At 38.5% G+C, this 25,459-nt stretch overlaps 1 protein-coding gene across 1 annotated transcript in view; it reads right to left on the minus strand.

Moving 5' to 3' along the window:
• Positions 1–25,459, minus strand: part of LOC145987988 (uncharacterized) — a 108,910-nt gene that overhangs the window by 22,707 nt on the left and 60,744 nt on the right. Inside the window, exon 10 of the mRNA XM_083122827.1 lies at positions 18,092–18,200. Within this exon, the coding sequence (XP_082978953.1) occupies positions 18,092–18,200 (109 nt within the window). The remainder of the gene's footprint in view (positions 1–18,091; positions 18,201–25,459) is intronic.

Genomic DNA, 25,459 nt, shown 5'->3' on the forward strand with positions numbered 1-25,459 from the left:
TTTCCGATCGAAGTAACAAGTAGCACGCGAATACGCCATATGAACGTATCGTTTGCTGTTTGGACCCTCATGTGCAATGAATGCTATTTTACAGTCTGGAAGTGTGTGTCACTAGTGTGACAGTGTGAACATCCCGTGTCTCTTGTCCCATTGGTTTTAAAGTTTCCTTACACTCATGTCGATGGCACTAAGAAAGTTTTGTGGGGTTCCCCTTGTCGTTTCATGGAATCATCATTATCATCATCGCCGCGATTAGTTTAAAGCGGAAGAAAAGAGACAGTAAATATCCAAAATACAAATGCTTCAATGTGTATATCTTTAAAAGAAATGATGATGATGATAATAATAATGAACCTAATTCATACACAAAAATTTAGTTGCCAAGAACATTACACGCGTATTTTCTCTCCCGTATTATTAACGAAAGTATGACGATAACAGGACGTGGTCGACTGTCTAGAATGTTCGTTAATATCTTCGCGATCACTGTACCAAATATCATAGCAATTATCATATGCATAGAAATGCTTCATGTAAAAGAATCAGACGTTGCAGCGAAAACTCCATTTACTTCCATTATAAGCAGACGAACACCAAGCACCGGGGTCCAACACCAGCGCCTCTAGTGGATCATTTTCGAGTGGAACCAGCCAGAGAGCCCAGAACCGTGCCGTTTCCCACACTACGTTATTCAAGGCGCTGTAGCCAGAAGTCTCAGAAAAGTCACTCTAAATAACAAGAATATACAATACATTAGTGATGCGGTCGCAGATATGCTTACATTTATGTAATTCACTTTGCGTGTGCTCGAATCTGTAGCTATATGTTCTGGATTATTACAGGTAAGATTAACAATTGATGAAATTTAATTCCAATTTTTTTTTAAAAAAATCTGAAATCTACTTTATGCATGTCTGCTACTCGGGACTGATCTACACTTTAATACTGGATCATTTCACTGTGGTGTCAACATACTAGGGATTGAAGTTTTAGCTTTATGAAAGCAATGCGGGATATGAATCTACGTCTGTGTGGGTGGTGGGAATTTCGGTACCCTTCACCTTCTAAATCCCCTCGAGAAAGTAAAATATTTTGCATGGTTTATGAAGATTATGTTGTTTATGAACATTCTCCATTGTTTCTAGCTCGCGGAGATGTGTTTTTGCGGTTACCTTGACATGAAGAAGAACAGCCCGAAAACTTCGCGCAATTGAATATACAGGGAGGTTATTTCAGTCGTTTACTGCGACAGCGCCGGCCTCTTAGCGGCCCCTTCATGCAACATGTCCCGGCAAATTGCGTTACAGGAAGTCCGTAACAGAAACAGCTTGTTTTGTAATGTTTCCACTTTTCACAATTACAGTTACAATTACAATTGAAATAAGCACGTACCTTGCCGCAAGGATGCTGGAAAAGGTGCCCTCCAAAATACAAATATTTCTGGCACCTTATTTCTGACATCTAAACTTAGATTAGACATCGCTACTTTATCCTAAGTTGTCGGGAGAGCGCCGGGGAGTTGTGAGCCGCAAGAGGGCGCGTCATACTGCACCTGTCGGCAGTGATTCCAACCGTAGGGACATGTCCCTACGCATAGGAACTTTTCACTTTTCGCCCGCGTAGGGACAGATTTGCCAAATGAGGAAAAACGTAGGGACTTTTTTCAATCTTGGAAAATAACAGTTTATTGTGCAAAGGTGCAAGGCTTACTCGCCAGTCAGTTTCACTTTCCTCGTTCTCGGTTTGGAATGAATGGATTAGTTTATCTGGATACTTTAGCGAGGAGGAGAAAAAAGAACTAACTAACAAATCTCCATCACAATTTTGGAACATGTTATCGGTTACCAAGAACTTTCAAGGCAAGTTCTTTTTGGAAAACATTTTTCCACTCTCGCGAAAATAGAGCTAACATTGCCACATTCTAACGCGAAAACGTAAGGAATATTTTCAATGTTAAGTGATACAAAAACAAAAAAGAGAAATAGAATGGGACCAGAATTGTTAAAGACTGCAGGAAGTACAGCATCACCAACCAACATCTATCTCTTCACAGCAGCAGCAAAATGTATGACTTCAAATAACATAATCAACAATAAATGACTCGACGTTATTCATTAGGAGTGTGCGGGGATCGGGAAAAAAAATCCCCGTCCCGATCCCGATTTCGGGAAATTACTTCCCGACTTTTCGGGATCCCGTGCAGTCGGGAAATACCGAATGGTCACTTTAAAAAGTCGTTAATTCTCATTGTAAGTTTCTGGAACTTATTGGAAATTTTAAGTTTTTATGCTACAAATGCAAAAACAAACACTTAAAGTGAAAATGACGTGTAGAATTCGAGATTTCCAGGGCTTGGGAAATTTCCCGACTTGGTCGGGAAATTTGAAATTTTTCCCGTCCTGAATTTCGGGATTTAAAAAATTCCCGTCCCGATCCCGTCCGGACCCAAACATTTCTGCCCCGCACACCCCTATTATTCATTAAGGCAAGAATTTACAATACCGGACCATTCTGTAATTTCTATGCTACGTCTTATACTCACGAAATAATTAGTCGTGATGATTTATCTCAAGTTAACATGTTGGGGTGAGGTGAAAAAATTGTTCATTAACGTGTAGAAGTTGTAAAATAAGCTTTTCAATTCTCGCAATGACTCTCCGTATACAAGTATGGTAGCCATATTTGTTGATATGAGCAATTGACGTTCGCAATTAGTTACGCTGTCTACAGCGTTGCCACACTGTTGATTTCATACTTGGAGAGCATGGCTCGTGTAAGAATAGCGGAAGAGAACACTATAAAAGTTGTTAATGTTGTATAGATTTTTAGGTGGAGTGTGCAGGAGGGGGCTAATTAATAAACTTATGGATTTCGGTATATTGCCCAAGGTGCTTACACGTGACAGTGACAATCACGATATAGAAGAATATGGGGAATGTGGAACTGATTTGATTACAGGTAAGATTGGCAACAGTGCATCGATCGTAAAATTGCAGAATACGAAAATGGCGTCTTCGATGATGAACGTTTGCCGTAAAAGTGCTACGAAAATAAGATTTTTATCGGTTCGTAATCACAATTAGCGCAAAACCATTCCCGGATAGCCCAACTGACCATTATCACAAAATTAGAAGTCTCAGGTTCGAACCATATGGTCAGAGATGGATGTATCATTGTGTTTGTCCTATCATCATTCTTTCTCGTCGTCTCGATGAACATAAAGAGGTAAGAAAGCGATGCAAAATAACAAAAATGCTGCCTCAGTGGTCGCTTCACAATCTCGCATTCGAAGGTTCCGGGTTCAGCTATCGTTTCTTCCGTTTGGAACACCTGGTCGTCTCTTGACATGTTGTAGCAGGGAGAGTCGATTGTTTTCTTTTCACGCCCGATTACGGATTGTGTGTAAGTAGTAGCCCTTTATGTAGACTTTTTTTTTTGCTGTCGACAGAGCGACTGCAAAAGTAGTCCCGTTTTGCATATTGATTTTATGGAAGGGTGGTTGTCGTACGTTAGTGGGATAGCCAAATGGTAACAGTGCTCCGATCTGATATCTCTTCGCACAGAGTTGAAGATGGATTGATTTGATTTATTTTAGTTCGCTTTTTGTGCCACTTTTGGCTAATTTGCGAAGATGGAGATGAGTGATGATGTGATGAAATTGATGAATGGACACTCACAAACATCCATGTCCAGGCCGGGATTGGAACCCGAGACCCCTACCGTCGTATCGCGCTGTGCTAACCACTCCGCCACGGGGGCCGGCTTGAAGATGGACCCGTTCGTGATTTTATGTATCGGCAATTTGCAGAGAACTTATGACAATACATAAACGAGGTATTGTAGCTAGATACGTACTTAAACCTCAAAGTCTTCAAAATGCCTCGCGATTATTAAAAATGGGAGAAGAACTACGCTAAATAACAATAACAAAAAAATCGAAATGCCAGTTAGTGTTATTCCTTGGAGTCACCGTGTGTACATTCGGTTTGCAATAGGAGAATAATTGGTGCAAATAAAATTTGTTAAGGTCTTCATGACTATAGGTTAGATAATAACAAATAATTTCAGTAATGAATAGTGATAACTGAGTTTAAACTCACTTTCTCCTTGACCTTCAATTCTTCGAAATCGGGGTAAAATACAGTACATACTTCTATCCATTAATTTCCTATAGATGTCTCTCTTTGCACTTCTTGATTTCTTCTTCACCTCATCTATAAAATAAACTGTCCAATATCTAGCCATAATTCATTCATCTACACTTGACACACAAACTGACTTGGATGTAAAATTTTGCCGTCTTCTTCAGGAAATTACCTTTGGAGTGCCGCCCGCTCAACAAGAAGCACTCAACGTTTCGCTTCTCAGAAGCCAAGATTGTCCCTCATCCAGCGTTCACTGCTTCATAGACTGCCCAGCCAAATATAATAATCTGACAAGCCAAATATACATTTTTGATAATCTGGCACGTTTTAGAAGACGACTAAAAGTATGTAAGTCTCTTACCACATGTAATTTTAGTTCATGTTATTAATTTTGTTACTTTATGCTATTATTTTTATTATTTTCTGTTGTTAATACGTTTCCAATGTAAAATGGCTAATGCTGTACTTGGAATCTTCTATTAAATAAATAAAAATAAATAAATAAATGGTGGTATCGGCTCAGCCCTAATATAGGCCGCGTCCGAATCGGCAGCAGATGTCACCTAGAGCACCGTTCCATCCGGGAATTCAGCCAACCTCCGTTGTCCGAATTCGCGGTAGACGTGGAGTCTGAGGGAAGAGCAGAGAGGCGCGACTGATGCACGCTTGAACTCGCTGTGACGCTGAGCTTGGCAGCCATTCTAACTTTCACTTTGTACAGACAACATTTAGAATAGAATAGAATACTTTATTAGTCATTAGACAACATGATTGCAATAGACTTCGTCATAATAAGTATATAAATACTAATATTAGAGGATGTAAAACTCAGTTATACTTTAACATTTTATCAATAATACTGAATGTAGAAAAATTGTAAATGATGAAATAGCGTGTTACATTTTTAATACAGTATGTAACATTGTCATTCGTACACATAGAATTTCCGAGAAAAAAAATGTCATATCTACTAGTAAAGATAATCATTTTCATATGTACCTGGAAATTAATGTTAATGAAGGTTTCACCAACAAACGTCAATAAAAATGTATGTTCAAAGTGTATAAACAGAGCATATAATTTGTGTGAAAAGAGAAAAACACGCTGTTTCATGCAACATTGTTATTCGTACAGGCAAGAGTTTCAATCTTCCTCGCATACAGCGCCACCGCTATTCGGGCGATTTCGTGGTTTGCAACTTCGTAACAAGTTCGAACATGCAGGCGCGCTCCCCGTGGAGCGGAATGCTGGCGTAGGTATTGTTGTAGGCCTATCGTCTATCTATCAGCGTGTTCGAAATGGGCAAGGTGAAGGAACTTAGTTCCGATCTGAAGGATGATATTATAAATTTGACCTTTAGAGGTTATTCGTTAAGAAAAATTGGACAAACAGTCAATAAATCACACTCCACAGTTCAATACATAGTAAACAAATTTAGAGAGGAAGGTTCAACACAGAATGTGTCGAGAAAACCAAAAGAGACCCGGTTGAATAAACGTGATGAACGCTTTATTTTAAAAAGAGTGCGAGAAAACCCCGGACTAAGTGTTCCTCAGTTACGACCGTTAGTAGAAAATGTTGCTGGCAAGATGATGTTCGATCAAACTGTCCGACGTGCCTTGTGGAAGCATGGATATCATGGCAGAATACAACGAAAGAGGCCGTATGTAAATAAGGTGAATCGCAGGAATAGACTTTCATTAGCGAAAGAGCACATCCACAAGGACCAGGAATTTTAGGATAGTGCCATATGGTCAGACTAGTCCAAGATTAATATATATGGGTCAGATGGGATAAATAGGGTCTGGAGAAAATCAAATAAAGGCAATGATCACATTAACACAGTTCCAACAGTGGTGGTGGTGGGTCATTAATGATTTGGGGCTGTGTCGTCCAAAGGTGTTGGTACCATCCAGTTTATTGATGGTATCATGGATGCATATGTGTATTTGGACATATTGAAGAACAATGTAAAGCAGAGTGCCCAAGAAATGGACATGCAGGCGTCCAATCCAAACAAGAGTTCAAAACGTTGTGCAAGCCGAGTGGAATAAAATAATCTCTGAAACATGTCGGGAACTGGTTAATTCTATGAAGAATAGGTGTCAAGCAGTAATTAAAGCCAAAGGATACGCATCAAAGTATTAGAACTGTCAGTCAATTTGCTCTGAATATGTTTTTTTTTTATATTATTAAGTGTACGAATAGAAAAGTTGTACAAAAAATGGCATGTTTCTATTTCAGTTTCATTTAATTTATTATTGCCATTGGTTATACAGAATTTGGGTAAGATTTTATGTTCCTAATGATATTAGTTATTGAATTGTAAAGAAACAATTTCAAAAGAGTGTATTTCCTTTCAGATATTAAAGCATTTTCTTTGAAAATCCGTGTGTACGAATAAGAATGTTACATACTGTATGAGTAGTAACCAGGTGGAAATCATTGTCATGTTTGTTTGGCGTCTGCCTTCTGCTTCCGTGCAATGCGCCTGCGCCCCAGAGCGCGCTGGGTGAAGTTCGGGCTGACACCTGGTGGGAAAAGTGACAACCGTACTACAAGGGGACATGCAGGTTCGGACGACTTGGACGTGACTTCGACGGCACGCGAGAGCAACGGGAGAGAACGGGACGGAGCGTTTGCCAATCCGGACACGGCCATAGTTTCTTCAGTTCTGGAACATCTGGCGTCCTATTGAGATGTAGTAGCCAGAATCAAGTGCATTTCATGGACGCTCGATTTCGAAGTGTGAAGGTCCACTTTACTCTCAGCTTCGTCAAGCACCCGGAGAAAAATCGGCCGGACGATAAACGGACCGTGTGAAAAAGGCTTAGTATTTTCCTTATTGTTTGTTCAAAGTTTCATAGAATAAATATTATTATTTTTAAAACACTTGTGTAACTATGGGCACGGTATAATAACTTCATCATGCATATTATTAAAATAATTGTACATTTTCTTTGACAGAGAGAGTTGAAATCTCGTATATTGAACAGAAACTTGATTACGTAAAAGGAGACAGACACTACAAGTATTAAAAATGAATTTCTCCTTCACACCATCCTTATCTCTACTTAACTTTATGTATATAATTGCATGAGAGGTCGTAAAGTTCTTTTTTTTTTTGTAAATATTACAACAGTAAAGTTTATGTAACTTGCATTTTAATAGCTCATAAAATTTTCTCTTCAACATATATTTCTTCAGAATACAAAGAGAATTGCGACAGCTCCAGAGGAAATAGTTCGTATCTTAGACAATCACTTTGAATGTACTTTTCGTGTGTGGTGTGTACTCCAGAATTACTTTTACAACCGTAGACAAAACATGAAACATTCTGATATGCTTGTCACGTTCTGGGCTTTGCGGCGTATCGAAGTTTGGTTATAGGGGTGTCACAAGCCCCTTTGGAATGAAACTTCTTGAGAAAATTGTATTAATAGGATCAGTTTTTCACTGTTTTTTCACTTTTTGCTTTGAAAGGAGGGCTGCTTCGATTTTTTCAGTGGGGGAGTTGGAGGGGACGAGACATATTTTTCCACATAATAGTGTTGCCCTATCAATAGAGACTCCTTCAGTTTGAGGTTATCATGTTACTGCAACACCCTTAAAAATAATTAAAATTATCGTGACACAAGTGAAATTATATGTGTGCAATATATTGCCCTCCCCATCAGGACGTCCATTGGGGGGGGGGGGCATTGCTCGATTCAGTTATAAAGAGGGACGTGAGTTTTCGTTTTATTTTATCCTAAATTTCGATGTTACTTTTTATTGAAATTTTATGTCTTTGGATTGAAGCAGTGTTTTTCGCGGCGTTTTTCAATTTAAAGTGGAAAATCTGGTGTCATTCTGAAAAATTGCATAATTCGCTTTATTAAGGAGTCCTTAATCTACCCAAATACATTTTAAACATTTTATTGTGCTTTCCTCAACGTTTCGGTGTTATCGTTAAATCGAAAACTTCACGTCCCTAGTTATAAAAAATTAATGTAGCTGTGTTGTCAACAAATTCACTAAAGTAATTGAAAACATGAGTTGATACTTGTTTCAGGAACAAGTTTATCGTCATGGAGGGAGAATCCTATTAATTCTTACCATGACTGAAATGTAAAAGTTAAACCGTAAGTCTCATTGGTGCAAACTTTCATGTGTGCGGGCCTACCACAAAACCCCGCAAAATAGCTACAAATTCTTATGTACTTCTATTACACAATATTTCATTATAAATCGGGATTCAGAATAAGTTCTCTCAATTTGCTTGCCGCTGCTAAACTGTATTGATGAATATTAATAGAATTTTCTACTTTGAGAGTTCTAATAAAAAGAGACCATGAATTCTATCCACGTTCTCTGAGGGTTGTAGGGAGAGAAAGGACTGAAAGTCCCTAAAATTCGAATTAAGATTTCGTTGCCTCACTGGATACCCAGTTCTGTTATTATTAAACATTAATGATAATATGCTGCAACAGAAAATTCAACTTAATTTTGATTTACTAGCCAATTTGACGACTTTTCCAAAACCAGTGACGTAAAATGATTCACCACATGAAAACTGTAGGCATTGCTAAATCAATCACAGGAACAAAAACAATTTCGTTTCATCTGGTAAAATATTGTTTTAAACTTTTCAGGTATCTCCGCTGGGTAATGAAATATGGACCAAAATCTTAAAAAAAAACTGACCGTCATTTTTCAATATGACGAAGTAAAAAATTCTGATTTTTGTGAACTCTTAAATAATATATTATGCTGGGAAACATTGTGGCTGAAAATTTTCAGCTTTGCTTGGTTGTTTTGGCCTATTCGGACAAAAAAGGTATAATTTGACCAGGTTAATACTTTATGCAGGGTGTGAAGTAGACCAAGACGCTCGGCCTCAAACACCAAACTCTTGTTACGTGTTCAAAGCTATTGCCAGCGTATCAGTCCGTGATATTGGGTTGCGTTTTTTTTTAAATCTGAAATACAACCTTTATCAGAAAAGTTCCAGGACTGAGCTCGTAAAAATAATTTATTCAATTTATCAACTAATGGTCCTTGTTCTTGTCAAAAATTTCCCCTCGGCTATCTATGCACAGCTGCCACCGTTTCTGGAGGTCATGGAAGCAAGCAGGGAAAACTTCATCTGGGATGCTTCTCAGCACATCTGTCACAGCCGTTTGGGTTACTGCAATATCTTCATGACGCTTCTGTTTCAGCGGCGTTTCCACACGAAAAAATAAAATTCACACGGCGACAGGTTGGGTGAATATGGGGGATGTGGTAGAGCAGGGATTTGATGCTTGGCCAGATATCCCTGGACTGATAAAACACAATGGCGCCTTCCAGATGCTCACAAATCAGGATGGCGCCACCAAATTGCTTGACGCAAACGTTTCAGGACGTCAATACAAAAGTTTTGGTTTATCATTTGCCCTTCATGCAGATATTCATGGTGCACCGATACTTTAGAATCAAAAAATGTGATCAATATTGCCCTTGTTGACGGGCGGCCGTCTCTGGGATCGTCTTGCACTGAATCTCTGCCGTCCCGAAACCTTTTGTACCATTCAAAGACACGGCTTGTCGATTATGCTTCTTCATCATATGCTTGCTGTATCATATCCCGTGTTTCACTAGAGGTTTTCCCTAGCTTAACGCAGAACTTAATGTTAACTCTCTGCTCGGAATCCACTTCCATCACGTCACTCGTGTATTCTTCTTCTTCTTTTTACTGACCCTATCAACTGTGAGTTGATTTTGGTCAACTTGTCTGAATTTTTTGTCAAAATACATTTAGTTCACTATTCACTTGTTATCCACAGGAAAGAAAGGAAGAGAGAAAAAAATACTGTTTACTAAATCGTTAAGTTACATCTTCTTGTATATCCATAAAGGAGCCATGTAATGGAAGGATTGGGATCCGTAAGGAGGGTAACTAAGGATGCAGGGAATGGAACACCATGGTGGCGTAAACTATTATACAGCTTGTCTTGTTGTCTGTCGAAATTTGGACATTGTAAAAAGAGATGTGTGGCATCTTGATTAATTTACCCACATGTGCAGGCTTGTTTAGATGTTATGTGTAAACGTGCTAGGTGATCATTAGTGCGAACATGTCCCGTACGAAGACGCATAATAAAAGTTATAACTGATCTTGGAAAATTATATGAATCGAAGCAAGGTTTATTTTGTGAATGTTCTGCAAGCCATTTGTATGTTTTGCCCGTGGATTTAAACTGTACTAAACACCACTGTTTCCATTTATTTTGAAGTTTACTTTTAAATCTTGGGACTAGGTCCGTATATGGAAGCCTCGCAAGTGAGATAGATTCCGATGATCGGGTAGCTTTGGCATATACGAGTATGTCCACACGTTTATTTCCTGTATTTACATGGTGAGCCTTTACGTAACTAAACTGAACGTTGATGTTTCTTTCATAAGCATACTGGATTTGCAGGATTATAAGGATGATAAATAACGGATGTTTACATATCTGAGGATATGTAGAACTCAGCGCCATTAATACGTTTAAAGTATCTGTAATAATGAGAATTTCTGTGTAATTATTATGGATAGTGTATGTGAGAGCTCTATATATTGTACAACTTTCTGCAGTGAAAATAGAAGTATCAGGTGGTAAACTGAATTGCTTGTTTATATTCTGATATGGAATGTAGTATGCACAACCCACACCTAGGCGATCTTTGGATCCATCTGTATATATGATTAGGTGTCATGGCCATTTCTCTTTATACATGGCATGCCTTCCAAAATCCCTGAAATTGATGTTGCATTGAGTATGTAACCGTATGTCTAAATGAAAAATTAAGGGATGTTGGAGAGTGAAATACTTTGTACGAGTTTCCGGATCTATATCGTCTCATACCCTTAGGTATGGGGGATTTTTTTTTTGGGAACGTAGCTTACGAATCATCATTCATCCTTGATGATAAAGCATTCTCTGCTCGTGGTGAGCTTGGTGGTAAGGCGCTAGAGGTACTAAATTTATACACTTGAATGGCAACACATGACACTTGAGTTTCACACCCCTAAAGACTGGATCAGCATGGATAATGTAAGGATATACCTGTCTCTGTACTCCAACTGAAGATCTGCTGGGAGAGGTTATGCTTGTGACTGTACGTAGAGTCTAACTTGCGACTAGCGTTAACACACTCTCCCCAGCACCTCCTTCTCTTTCTCTATTCAATCGTAACTTGCTCCTCAATCACTGAGTTAGAACTGACCTCGATTTCCCTGCCTTCCAGACATTTATTGCAATTCAGTTTACTAAACAAATTCACAGTCAGGCCTGTAGCCTCTTCCTGGATTTCGTCTGTTTACAAGTTTATACCGCTGATGACCAGGAAGAGCTTCAGTGCTGTCTGACACTGCAATCCTGTGATGTTTCTGAATATTTTCTGATTGGAAAACGATGGTTGAGTGACTGGAAGTTGGAGTTCTTCGTTGTCCATAATAATTAAAAGATACTACGGATCGTTACGATATAATGGCAATATGTAAAGTAGAAGAAAGTTTGATGAGGATCTATAAAATTGGCTTCTGTCTATTGTTTTTGTATTGCGAACAATTTATTGAAGGGATGGATGTGATTTTCCCAAGTTTTAAGCAGAAATTTTATTGTTAATAGGATCCGTCTATGTGTCAAACTAGTTTCTTTGCTTTCCATGTATACACTGACATTAGGGCAGGACTGCATGAGACCTAGACAGGTCCTCAAAGCTTTTCTTTGTAATATATCTATCTTGACCAAAATATTGGTTTTTGCGCCTCCATAACTAAAAGCAGCATACTCAAAATTCTAGCGAAAACAATTTCTGTAAAATAGTAGTAAAAGTTTGGGGTGACCACCCCATTTAATTGTTGTCATACTACGGAGTATATATATTATTTTGCGACCTTCATTGATTAGATGCGTAATGTGTGTATTCCATGTGAAGCGCCTATTAAAATGTATACCTAAATATTTGTGTGCTTCTGTTGTTGGGATATTGGAAATGTGTGGTATATTATTGGGATAAGTGCCCAATCGTTTATTATTGAAACAGATACTTTTTGATTTTGTTTCACTGATGGATAAACCTTCGTTGTAAAACCACTCTCTTAAGGTAGAGATTAAATTCTGCATTGTTATGGTGCCTTGAGTGGCATCATCTGTTATATTCAGTGGCGTATACTGGGTTAAAAACCTGGGTTAACGCACCATATCATAGTGTTCTAATGGACAAAAATTTGCTGGTAGGGATGTTTTTTAGCTCATTTGGGGTGAGGGGTTGAAGTGACGTGACATTTAAAAGTATATACCTCTTAAATAAAATATGGAAATGTACACTATGTCAGTAAGGAGAGAATTCCATTCTTATTTGCATAAATAAAAGGCCCATATTGTAAAATATTTATGTAGTCTTATATACGAGAATAAACATTAAACTTCTACCTACCTACTTTCACAATTTGAGGTTCGGGGCCTCCTTGTTGGCGCAGTGGTAACGTCGTTGCTTTAAAACAAAGGGGTCCTGGGTTTGATACATGCTGGTTCGGAAACCACTTTAACTGTAGGTCCGATTCCCATTAGCTTATCTGTGCATAAAGTCGACATAAATGAAAAATCCACAACGGTTTGGAACTTATCGTCATACGTAAACCGAATAGACAGCTTGTTAATTATGTGCCTTATTTCAGTTCACTACACAACACAGCACGTATCATACCTTCACAAAAATACAATTCACTCACTACTGTATTCACACTTTGCCTCTACATAAATTGACCATTCGACGCGATCTAGATTAGAACTGGTCCTTGTTATTTCGGCAATTTTTAGATGCACTTATAAACCATTCCCGATCAGCCAACAATTTTCACCTCCCCTCTGTAACTCTTAATTGTTTGAAGGTCAACGATCTCTTTTTCAACTCGACAGGAAGCGTTGAATGATGTTCTTGCCCATGCCATATGCCACACTTTCCTCTTGCTTGCGATAATTTAGCTTCAAAATTCTCCGTTCCTGGGAAAATTACATGCTGGGAAAAATTGTTTTCCAACATTGACCCACACTGTTGAGGTAGTTGAGAGGGAATTTTCCCGCCATATGCAACCCCGTTCCCTCTCTTGTAGCAGTTTGGCTACACAATTCGCCGTTCTTGGGTAAATTACATGCTGAGAAAAATTGGTTTGTAACACTGATCGGTTGATCCCTAAATAGCTCTTTCACATTCGCCCGTCACCCCGTGGAGTCATCCACGAGCCGCGCAATGTTTACAACTCCTATGAAATCAGATTCACCTTCTTATTGAAATGAACAAGTTTAAGCACATTTCTGATATATATTTTTTTTCTGTATTTTGGTCACTGAGTCTGGGCTTCACAAAGAGCCTAGATAGCCCTGAATATACGCACCTGGTTATATTATAGAAACAAAAGAATCATATACCTTCTGAAGGGGTTAAAACGGGTGAATTGGTAATGCATGTACCTCGTTCGTATAAATGTTAAATAAGAGAGGGCTCAATGGTGAACCTTGAGGAATGCCAATTGAAGTGAAACGGGGATCACTTACTTTATCAGAGAACCATCCAAATATCATTCTGTTGGAATATAGATTCCACACAATTGTCTAAATTTTTGGGTGTACATGAAGATTCTCTAATTTATGGCAAAGATTATATAAATTTATAGAATCGTAGGCTTTTTCAACATCTATAGAAAGGCTGAAACAGTAGGAACCAGTAACTTTGCTATTTTGAATTGCTCCTGTAAGAGTAGCTATGGTATCTTGATTGCTAAGATTGATTCGAAACCCAAATTGTGTGGAATGAAAAATTGACAACGTTCTAATATCCAGGAAAGTCTATAATTCAATGTGCGCTCAATTTTTTTTTTTTAAAAAACTGAAATAATTGACTATAGGTGTTGCGGTTGCGACTTATGATGGGATTTGACTCTGGTATTTTAAGAGAACTGCTTTTCTTAGGCGTGGTTCTACAAGATGAAAAACACGGTAAATCCATTTTGATATTTATAACACTAAATATAATACATAACGGTATTTAGAACCGGAATTTCACTGTCTAATACATCGTAGATAGATTCTTTGTCCAATATAAGAAGAGACACGCACGTAGCATGTTGCACGGCCGAGCTCACTCACGCAAGTAAGTCCTTTCGCTCGCGCGCATGCGCCGCAGCAGGCCCGCAGCGGATTGTTTCACTTCTCGAACAATAGGTTCTATATGAAGATGCATACTGTTGGAGATTTATTTAGTTTTAAAATGGGAAGGACTATATGGTTTTTCCATTCTAACGGAATTATATCGGTTCGATATATATTTTGTAGTGTGAGACAAGAATATCTAAACCTGTATCCGGTAAATATACATATTATGGCCTGGTACGGAATACCATCTAGACCTAGCGCTGTGGTTTTCAAATTTTTTTACGAGTGTTTTTAATTCCTCTTGGTTATAGGTGGGAAATCTTGTGTAAATTTCTAGGAGAAGTTCTCCTTTGTATCATATTGGAGATGTACAGGCGGAGTTAATTAGGAAAGAAATTGATATTGCCAGCTGTCGCCTATCGGTCGTTGTCGAGGTGTACGTGGTTTGCGTAAAGAATTGAATTTATACCAAACATTGCGGAATGATTTCTGCATACCTATTGAGTTAATCCATGCTTGTCATTTGGCTTGCAAATATATATATATATTTTTTTGCTTGAGCTATGGACTTTTTCCATGATATGAGGTTTTAATGTGAGACACATTGATTTTATCTGATTTTCCGGTTTGATTTTGCCACTTGACATTCTGTCGTCCACCAGTGTATTTTTGGGAACATTGTTTCAGAGTGAGTTTTTTTACGTGAGGTTAGTCACTCGTGTCACTTCCAACTAAATGCGCCAACAATCCGAACAGTGGGTTGCTAAGCACAGCCCTGCCACGTAGTGAGATTACATGGAAACAGTTCCAAGGCCATGTATATTCAAAACACATATCAGGTGACTGAATAACACCCATTTCTTGTGTAATATAACAGATTAAAGAATAAAAGAAAATGTCCAGGAACTTTTGTGGCAAAGATTGTAATATTACATAAATTTGAAGAGTTCCTCTTGATACCCTATTTTTCACTAATTACTACTACGGTCCGTAAGACAAGATTGAAGGCTTCTTATTGATTGATTGAGTTAGTTTTATTTTACTTCGCGTTTTGTGCCTCGTGGCTAATTTGCGAAGATGTGGATGAGTGATGAAATTGATGAATGGACATCCTCAAACAACTAAGCCCGAGCGGGATTTGAACCCGGGACCCTTGGCGTCGCAGCGCGATGTGCTAATCATTCGGCCACAGGGTCCGGTGAAGGCTTGTTATTGGCAAGTTCTAAAATCGACGCACTGTTCTGACCAGTTGGAGCTCCACGTTGTCAAAACAGCTCATCGCTCGACTAAGATTATTCAAGTGGTTTGGATCCCACTTTAAACTGTAGGTCCTGTCCCGATTAACCTTACTGTGCATAAAGTGGACTTAAAACAGCAACTCAACTCAACGACTAAGATTATTCCCTTTTCTCGCATTCTGTTGAGCTCGAGCACCTTTTTATCCTAAATAGGAAAACAACTTTTCCCTTTCCTTCTGGTTTCGTATTTCATGTTGCAACAAGGAAATCGTAACGCTTCCTTGCGTTTCTTTCATTCGTGTGACATGTTCTGCGTGCATTATTCAGTTACACAACCAAGAGTTCCTACTTGGAACTTCGGCTCCAAACTTGTCATTCAACTAAACCAAAGAAATAATAAAATTAAGTAGTGGCATAACCTGGTCACGAATCGAACGATCACGATATGTATATTGTCCCAAGATGGCGCCAGATATATAGAAATTAATATTTTCATACATATGAAAGAAGATGCGACAGAACTTTATCAAATAACAAAATTTTTATTGCACAAATCTGGTCAAGTAGCGTGCTTATTGAGTGATAATTCTGACCTGCAGTTAAAACGTTAATTGCGATTGGACACTAACCTGCTTAGACGTTATTACGGATAGAACCGAATATCCAACCATTTTAAAAGTTAAGGAACACTTAGGGAACCGTATTAGGATGTGAGTGTTACCTAGCTACCAGACTTTTTCACGACTCCAATATTCTCATATTTCTCTCTTCCGCGCGCTCATAACAATCTAAGGTCTTGGAGCTTGTCGACCACGATAGAATTTAAGAGATCAAGCATTCCTGAAAAGTATAACATGTTATTTCACCTAACTGCTTATTGCTAGAGTTTGCGTTATACAAAATTAGTTCAAGGAAATAAAGCTGTCTTAGTTTAGGAATGAGAGAGAGAAATAAATTTAGATAGAAAAGATAGGATTTATTGTCATTGAAACGAATGAAATGCTCGGATGTAAAACATGGTAAGTGACATTTTGGTCATTTTTGATTTACAAAGTTAAATGTGCCATCCTTCAATTTTCGAGTAAAATTGCATGTCATAAAATTTGCATTAGACTCATCGAAGCCTCCTGAAATTGGTAAACACAACCTGAAAACAATTTATCTACAGTACAGCTTGTAATAACCTTTTCTCTTAATGAACTCAGAATGACTAAAATGTCACTTAGCATGTTTTACACCCGAATTAATATTATTATACGGTGAATCTCCATTTGTAACCCTTGATTTTCTAGGTCAATTTTCCGTTAATCAATTGTGAAACATCACCATCCTATAATAATAATAATAACCCGTCACTCTATAGCCCGTAAGGGCCTTGGCCTATCCCCCGACTGCCAGTCTCCCTCCCACAATCCTACCTGGAGGTGTGGAGATCTTCAACCAGTAATGGGGAGACGTGAGGTCAGCACGTCGAACCTCTAGCCTTTATGAGATATCCGTGACCGAGTTATGCTACTCACTCGTAGCTCCTCAATTTCCTCTCAATGGTGGATTGCCACCGGTCCTATACACAGGCCGAGAACCCAGAGACTGAAACCAGGCGGACTCGAATCCGTGCCGTCCCGCAGTCGGAGCCCAAAGCACAGCGCCTTCGACCACTGAGGAGGACCACCATTCTATGTACTTGAGCTTATTAATTTTATTTTCCACCCTTTATCCACAAAAAAAACCTATTTCACCGCATGACAAAGTGAAGATCTCGGCTCTAATTTTAACCATCTCCAACTAATAAGCAAGGAACCCATACTTGAGCCCTTAAAATTCCCCATTAACTACAGCCACTGTTTTGCAACGCTATAACCAAGAATATAATGACGTTCATGGGAACCGTGACCATTTCCTCACTAGGAAGAGAGCCTTCCCAGGAAAATGACCCGTGAGAGATTTCATGGAGGGAAAAAAAGACTCATACGTAACGGAAGACTGTGAAATTTGATGGGGAAAAAAGAAGAAAAATAATACGCCAAGAAAATGTATTTTATATCCACTTTCTGCAGGAGAAAAATAACCGAAGAACATTGTATTTGACGTTACTGGCATAGAAAGAACAGACCTGAACAAATATTTGATATTTAATATTTCACCGAGGTAAAAGGTAAAGTGCTCGCCTGTGCTTTGCACCACGCCATGAAGGCATATAAGGGGTGGGAGTTAGGGTCCCACACTTTCTTGATCACGGCTGAAGGTGAGGGTGATGGGATCAGCACCACGCCCCTGGCCGCCTTTACCCCCCAGAGTTTCTTCCAGGTACCCACTTTATACGACTCTGGGTGGGCGCCGGAGCTGCTTGAACAGGTGGAAAAAATCCCGGTTCTCCCCCGCCAGGATCGAACCCGGGTCTCTCGCATGGTAGTCAGACGCCCTAACGACCGAGGTACCTGTCTTATGTTTTCAGGTTTACCTCTTTCAATTGTTCGTTGATTCAGCATGCAATAGATTGCCGTCTACATGACCCAATTTTTAATTGCAAGATACTTGAACTCACCTGGTGAACAATTTGAAGCTGACATATTGATTCAGAGTCGAATCTCCACCTCGAACCGGAAATAGTCGGAAAACCATTCCATCAAACTCGAAGCGTAAGGCATCAGTATCTGCAAGACACGAACAAAAGAAATTCACGGTGAGCACATGACCCTGGTGGAATACATACATACTGGAAGAATACATACTCAAAATTCATAGAACATAATTTATCAATGTTGCAACCAGTGGTTGGTAACGATGGGAAATACCACATTGTGTTTAATTCTGTATTAAGCAACACTCTTAAGATCGACAAGACAAATAATTCCCATAGGAAATGTTTACTTGGTGGACGATAATCGCTAACACCATGGCTGGCTAATTCAATTTTACTAATGTATTCATCTTAACAAGAATTTTCATTCTTCCACATAAAGTTTTGAATCATGATTTTTGCCATCTTCTCGTGACTGAGGAAGCCGCCAGAAAGCTAGCGTAATTGTTTGTGCTTTAAATGTGCAACAATGTGAAAGTTGTTTAGAATATATTAACCCACCCGCCACACACACACACACACATACTCCAAACCCAGTATCTTTAGATTTAGCCTTAGAACTTTTCTATTGAGCAGGAGGTGACAGACATATCACACATAGTATATTGTTGTTAATATCGCGAAGTGTTTATCTTAGATTGTGTTTTCATTTCTAATCATTCATTGCACATAGTTCATTGTATGGTGTTTTCACATCTTTGTTCCTTTGTACAAACGAATCAATGAAGCTAAAAAGTGGTGTGTAAGAGTTAAGTAAATGTTATTTTGAACAACCCTTTATTTTCATTGTTAAACTTATCATTTCCATGCAGATGTTAGTTTTTGTATTCATTGTCGTCAAAGAAACCTTTTATCCTAAGAAAAGGTGTAATTTGAAATTTTAAGGCTGATATCGTTGTGATTCCAATGGATAAATTGCATTGTTGATTTTCAAAGGATTAATTATTTGTTTGGGGCATAAGGTTGGTGGTGTACTTGTAATCTCTGGAGAACAAAAAAAGCACAAGTGTGCTACTTTTGTATGTGTTTCTTTAAAAAAGACTGGCCGCGGTGGCTCAGTCGGTAACGCGTCTGACTACCATGCTCAAGGTCCCGGGTTCGATCCCCGGCCGGTTCAAATCCGGGAACTTTTCTAACGGTGGAAGCGGCCCCGGCGCCCACCCAGCGTCGAATAACATGGGTACCTGGGGGAAACCCTGGGGGGTAAAGGCGGTCAGGGGCGTGATGCTGATCACATCACCCCCACTCACGACCGGATCAAGAAAGTGTGGGGCGTTACCCCCACACCCCCTATACGCCTTCATGGCGTGGTACTTTGCACAGGGGAACACTTTACTTTTTTTACCTTTTTTTTTCTTTAAAAAAGACGAATGATTTTTTTATGGAAAAAGAATAATTTAGGGAAAAATTGTTATAACTGTCCAATTGTTTTATTCAATTCATAAGAAAAATACTAAACAATACACGCATGCGAAGTTAATTTCCAACCATTTATACAGTTCCATTATGACTACTCTGCAATTCCCTCATATGATACGAGTAAATAAGTTTTCTTTGCTTGGAAAATTAGTACAAAATCATAAGTAGAAACACAACACATGTCCAGTCAAAACACATTATCCTGCAGAGCATTAAGTGCTCCTATCACGTATCCATCACGCCAACGATGCAGAACTGGGAAATTAAGTCGTAACGTGTTGTACAGCAGTAAAAGTGAAATGTAGCGTAAATTGAAAAATTATTTCCGCCGGGAGTTATTAAGGTCACTACATGGAGAACTATTCCAAAACGTAACAGTTTAGTATCGATCACAAAGATGAATTTATAAATTTAGCGACAGATTTCGCGCAACAAGTACTACATTTTTGGTGCTGTTGAAGGAATTAATGTTACGTACTAGTGCCAGACAAACGAACATCGCTGTGACAGTTGATAGTAATTGATGTGTAAACGGTGTTGTGCCTAGGAATCATATTAGGGGAGATACAACAGTATATTTGGGGATTGTGACCTTTTATTTGGTAGTCTGTGCTAGAATGCTCCATTTCTCATATATACGATCATCGTTTTTGCAGAAAAACTGGCCCTAAAATCCTACTGATTTATCATGGTTGAATTTTGAATTAGGAATCGTGATACTTAATTTCGAATATACTATAAATTTATATTGTTTTAGATTCGTTAAGATTCTATATAGATGAATCGCTAAGTTAAAAATGAGTAATGTGGTGAAGAACACTCATGCTTTGGTTGGACTTCGAAAGATCCCTGGCGTAATTAATACATAATACGACACCCACTACACATGCAGTTCGATATGTAATCTCTTTAATGCCATGAGTTTGCAATTAGCCCTCAATATCTGTGTACGGTCCTGGGTGTAGATTATTTTTGTATTATGTTACTTTCAGTGTGCAGTAATGGCGAATGGGTTCAAAAACTGGGAGAGGGGGCAAGGACAGTTTACTTTCTCTTATAGACAAGGCTTAGCATTAATAGGCCATTGTGCGGGGGCAAAAAGTATGTGTGTGTGTGGGAGGGAGGTAACTGCCTACTCCCACCCTCATCGCCGCCACTGTCAATGTGTATATGTACTTTCATTTCCAAAGGTATGTTCATTTGCATTACTATTTTATTTTTATTTTTAAAGGACAATTTCTAACGTAAGCATAGTAATTTCCCGGCAGTTTAAGGTGAACATTGAAATGTGCTCTAATATTCATAACAGCAGATAAATGTAGTAAAATTATTGGATAACAGTAAAGGGAAAGCAAAATGCCTCCAGTGCAGTAGAGATGGCATAGCTCTTACATAGTTTCTGATCGTGCCAGAAGCGAAGTCAGAAAGCAATATGAAACAAACCAGTACAGCTAGAACATGACGGGTAATATGTCATTCAGTCCAAAAAAATTACATATCAAACATTTTTCAAAAACGAATCTTTGTAAACAGTTATAACTTATTTTAACATTATATTCATGCAATTATTCAATTTCTTAATGGATGGGTAATTTCTACAACAAGGTTATATATGATGTACGTAATTTTTACTGGGTATACACGGTTATCTTTCGTTAAATGAAATTTTATGTGATTGCATTACTTTGTAATATTCTTTAAAGAGGAAATAACGTTAGTGATGCAAATAGTTCGTAGTTTTTTTTCGATACGAAACAAAATCAACAGTGATTACTGTCGTACATCGCTGTTAACTGTCATTACTGAATATATTGTGAAAATGGAATATTTCACTGAAGTGTGAGGGACAAGTTAAAAAGAAATGGAGCTTAAAAATGCATTAATAATCAGAGTTTTGAAAATCAAGTGCTTTTTGTCTTATAAAGTACCAAATTTTGGCTTAGACTCTTCGATAAGTCTGTATGAGCTACATCCAGTGGCCTGTCGAGGAAAAGGTTGCGGAGTAGATACATTTCAAAAACAAAAGTCAGACAGCATGAAAATGTATTAAGGTAAGTATATTTTAGTTTTCTGAGGCAAGTGTTGATTTTTCGTTATGGTAATGGGCTGGGCCTCGTGTAGTATGACAGGTGCAAATAGCCAAAGCGTTGCTCACCCAATGAATCAATCCACACATGTAAATTTGGACCTGGCCTTGACCAGGGTTCGAACATGGATCGTCTGGCTTCCAAGCGGCTGAGGATCACCACGCGACCTGAACTACACCTTCAATTTAAAAAAAAACCTGTCCTCTAGAGACGGGGTAAATAAGAAAACCAGGGATCTTACCTTGCGCAAGCACCAAAACGCCGACGGCAAGAATCGAACCGAGAGCAATTAACGAAGGTTTCCGTTAACTGATTCGCGACACTGTCACTCTTATATCTTCCTTCTTCCCTCCTCCGTCACCAAGAATGACACCACATGCGATAACTGACAGTAAAGAAAATAAGGATAACGCAAAGCCTGTCATTATCTCGAACAGTTTAAAGACTCCGCAAACATAGCACACGAGAACACGACACACAGCTGTTAAAACCAGCGCCACGGACTGACGTCGAGTAACTGGTGAATTACAGGGACGTAATCTGACAACTGAAAGTTACACAATATTCCTCAATCACGCCAAGATAACAAAAAAAAGTAAATGTGTTGTGGAGGTAGAAAAAAACTAATTGCCCGAGGTTGCGGTGAAAGTTTTGTCCTTATTGAAGAAAGTGTGGAAGGAAGCTCATTCTAATATATACACCGTGAAAGAAACACTTATTTTTTACCCCACAAGACCTTTGAGAGAGGGCGAGGAACATCTTTCCTGTCGCTAAGTAGAATGTAATTATACCATGCTCATTGTTACTAGTGTTTCGTCATGCAGTGTTTGGTCAGAAAGGTCAATATCTAACCCATTTGGCACAGATTCCTCTGCCTCCCCGATAGCATAGTGACTAACGCTGTCGCCTTGCAATTATGGGTTCGATTCCCGGTATCCCCCTCTAAACATAGCCGACCTCCGTGGCGGAGTGGTTAGCACAGCACGTTACGACAGCAGGGGTCCCGGGTTCGAATCCCGTCCAGGGTGTTCTTTGTGAATGTCGCTTCATCAAATTCAACATATCACTCTCCTCATCTTCGCCATTAGCCAAAAGTGGCAGAAAAGAGACGTAAAATAATCAATCAAACTCTCTCTCTAAAACTACAGTTCTGATCAGCTTATCTGAGCATAAAGTGGAAAACTAACTAAAACTAACAAATTAATGGTCATGCAGGATTTAATGATACGCCCAGACGTGTTATTTTCAGTTATTTGTATTTTCTTTTCCATATTTACGTCGTTTTTCCTGATACTTTAGGCTAATCGTGACAGTGAGGTGTTCAGTGAGAAACCACTATCCAGGCTGTGATACGTTGCCCAATGTAATGTTAATTAAGTTTAAGTTGGCAACATTGATATTCTACGGAAAATGATTCCTGTGTTATGCTCAGCCGTAGTGTGTCAGTCGGTAGGGCACTCACTGGTAGTCGGGTTCGATTCTCGTGATGGGCTATTTAAATGGAAATTTTCCGATCTTGTCACCGCCTCTGTGCGTTCACCCAGCCTCTAATAAATGGGTAGTTGGGGATTTAACGAGGCCGGAGCATGGTACTGATCACGTCTCAGGGTGGATAAAAATCATGATTTTTATTTCAAAAAATCATTTTTGTTGATATTCTTGCTTTAAATCGGATTTTTTAAAATTTTACAATTTGGACCAGGCTTCTTTCTTTCCCATCTGAAAATTACTCTTAAGGTGCGAACATTCATCTATCTATCTCTGTATAAAACGAGGAGAGTGACACGTGAATGACGGAACATCTTAAAATACATCTGCTGATGTTCCTCACAACTTACTCATTTAATTTCAGTGGTTTTCTTCTTGAGAATATTAACGGTGTGTTTTATCACACAACAATTTTCAATTCTAGCACTTGCTTTAAATATCGATTCTTAGCAGCAACTAAAAAATCTGAATTTCAAGTAATCTCGAGTAACAGTGACGTTCTCTGATGGAGTAATAGTTTCAATACATATTTTCTTATTGGCACGCAAACAATAACAAAGTTTCAGGCTGCAATTGGTGTGACGAGAATAAAATACGTTATGTACATACATTTGGTAGGAAAAAAAATTCGAACCTAGGATTTCAGCTTAGAAAGCTGGCCTTTAACCGACATGGCCACAAGCCACACTGAAGAAACCAAGCTATTCGAGTAATTTATCTATAAGATTGCATCTTTTCCTGTCCAGCTCGAAACTTTAGGGTTAATATGCTGTATACATTGCTGAGAAAATACAAGTGAAGCTTGTGCATAAAAATTAATGAAGACGTTGGCAAGTCGTGCTTTTGTGGAAGGTTAGTGTTTCCAACCCTAAATGATTACCGTTCTCTAGTTTCCGTCAACATAGCGGATTCTGCTATGTGACGACGAATCTCCTTAACCAACGGCACATAAATTATATTATTTTCAACTATTTATTTCAAAATGAAGAGTCATTATTCTGGAATCTACGGAGGCATTCATTCATTCTGTAAGAATTTTACGAGAGTCACAATTCTATTTTTGTGCTCCATTACGAAACCAACGTGCTCGTGTAAAGAAAGTAAAGCCCGACAATTTTTATTTTACAAAAATTCCATTAACTGTTAAAGTTAAATGAGAGGACAACCATTGACTTATATTTAATAGCCTGGATGACTGATGTGGAAGGGGGGGGGGACCTCCTCTCATGTGTCCCCCTGGCTGTGGCATAAACTCTTCTTCCTTTCGGATTTCTATTATTTTTCCCATCGCATATTCAGTGCAAACTTTGCGAATCTGTTTGCCAAAGTGTACGGGGAAGGAGTTTTTTTTTATTCTTCAAGCCTTCTCCTGGATGAGAATAACACTATTTCCGAAAGATTTATCTTTTGCATCATTTTCAGTAATTACAACAGCTCTATTTCCGTCTCGCTTATTCTAATGGATTTCTTCTTTTCGTTATTTAGTGTTGCTTTTCTTCCATTATCGGCTACTCGCGACGATGAAGAGAGACTCAGGCCAAATTCGAACACGGGGCCCTCGCATTCTAACGCATTGTGATAACCACTTTTATCACGAATTTTTCACACTTACATTATTTTGATTGTAGACGTGGACAGTTCAATTAATTAATATTTACGCTGCAATCTTTCCGTTAGCCCTTTTCTTTGAGTTTGAGAGACACCTGATATGATCCTCCCGAACCATATCAAAGATTCAGTCATTTTTAATATTATTCTTAATTATTTTGCTTTTTATATTCACTATAAAACGTTATGAAAGATAAGATATTTAATAGTTGACCTAATGACGTAATTCTGTCATTCGAGAAGTTTCGTGTTTGTTATTTGCAAGTTTCTTGAAAGCAAAATCTTTCATTGTTGACAATTAGTCAAAAATATGTGTTCTCGGTTTTAGAATCAAACTATTATGAAAGCCATAAGAGCTAAATTTCAGTTGGAGTTATTAGTAATATAAGCCTTATGGACATTGGAAAGAAGTTGTTAAGAACGTGACAACTTTGTAGTAGAGAATATTATACAAACTTCAAGGATCATAATTATGGAACATACTGTTTAATCTTTAGAATATTGCCATTATACACAAATTAGTTCTGCATATTACAGCTGTAGCTATGTTTATCTTTTGTGTCACGGGAGGCGCTCTGCTTGACATACGGGGGTATAAATACAGCTTCGGAACCTAATTCGGGGGTATTTTTCATCACCCATGGATTAACATCTTAAATACTCAGCTCCCTTTATGGGAGGGTTCAAGAACTCAGTATTCGTTCTCAAATTAGCTTAGAGACATAGTTAT

The sequence above is a fragment of the Lepisma saccharinum genome, chromosome 5 (assembly GCF_977018435.1).
Source record: "Lepisma saccharinum chromosome 5, izLepSacc3.1, whole genome shotgun sequence".
Taxonomy (NCBI): domain Eukaryota; kingdom Metazoa; phylum Arthropoda; class Insecta; order Zygentoma; family Lepismatidae; genus Lepisma; species Lepisma saccharinum.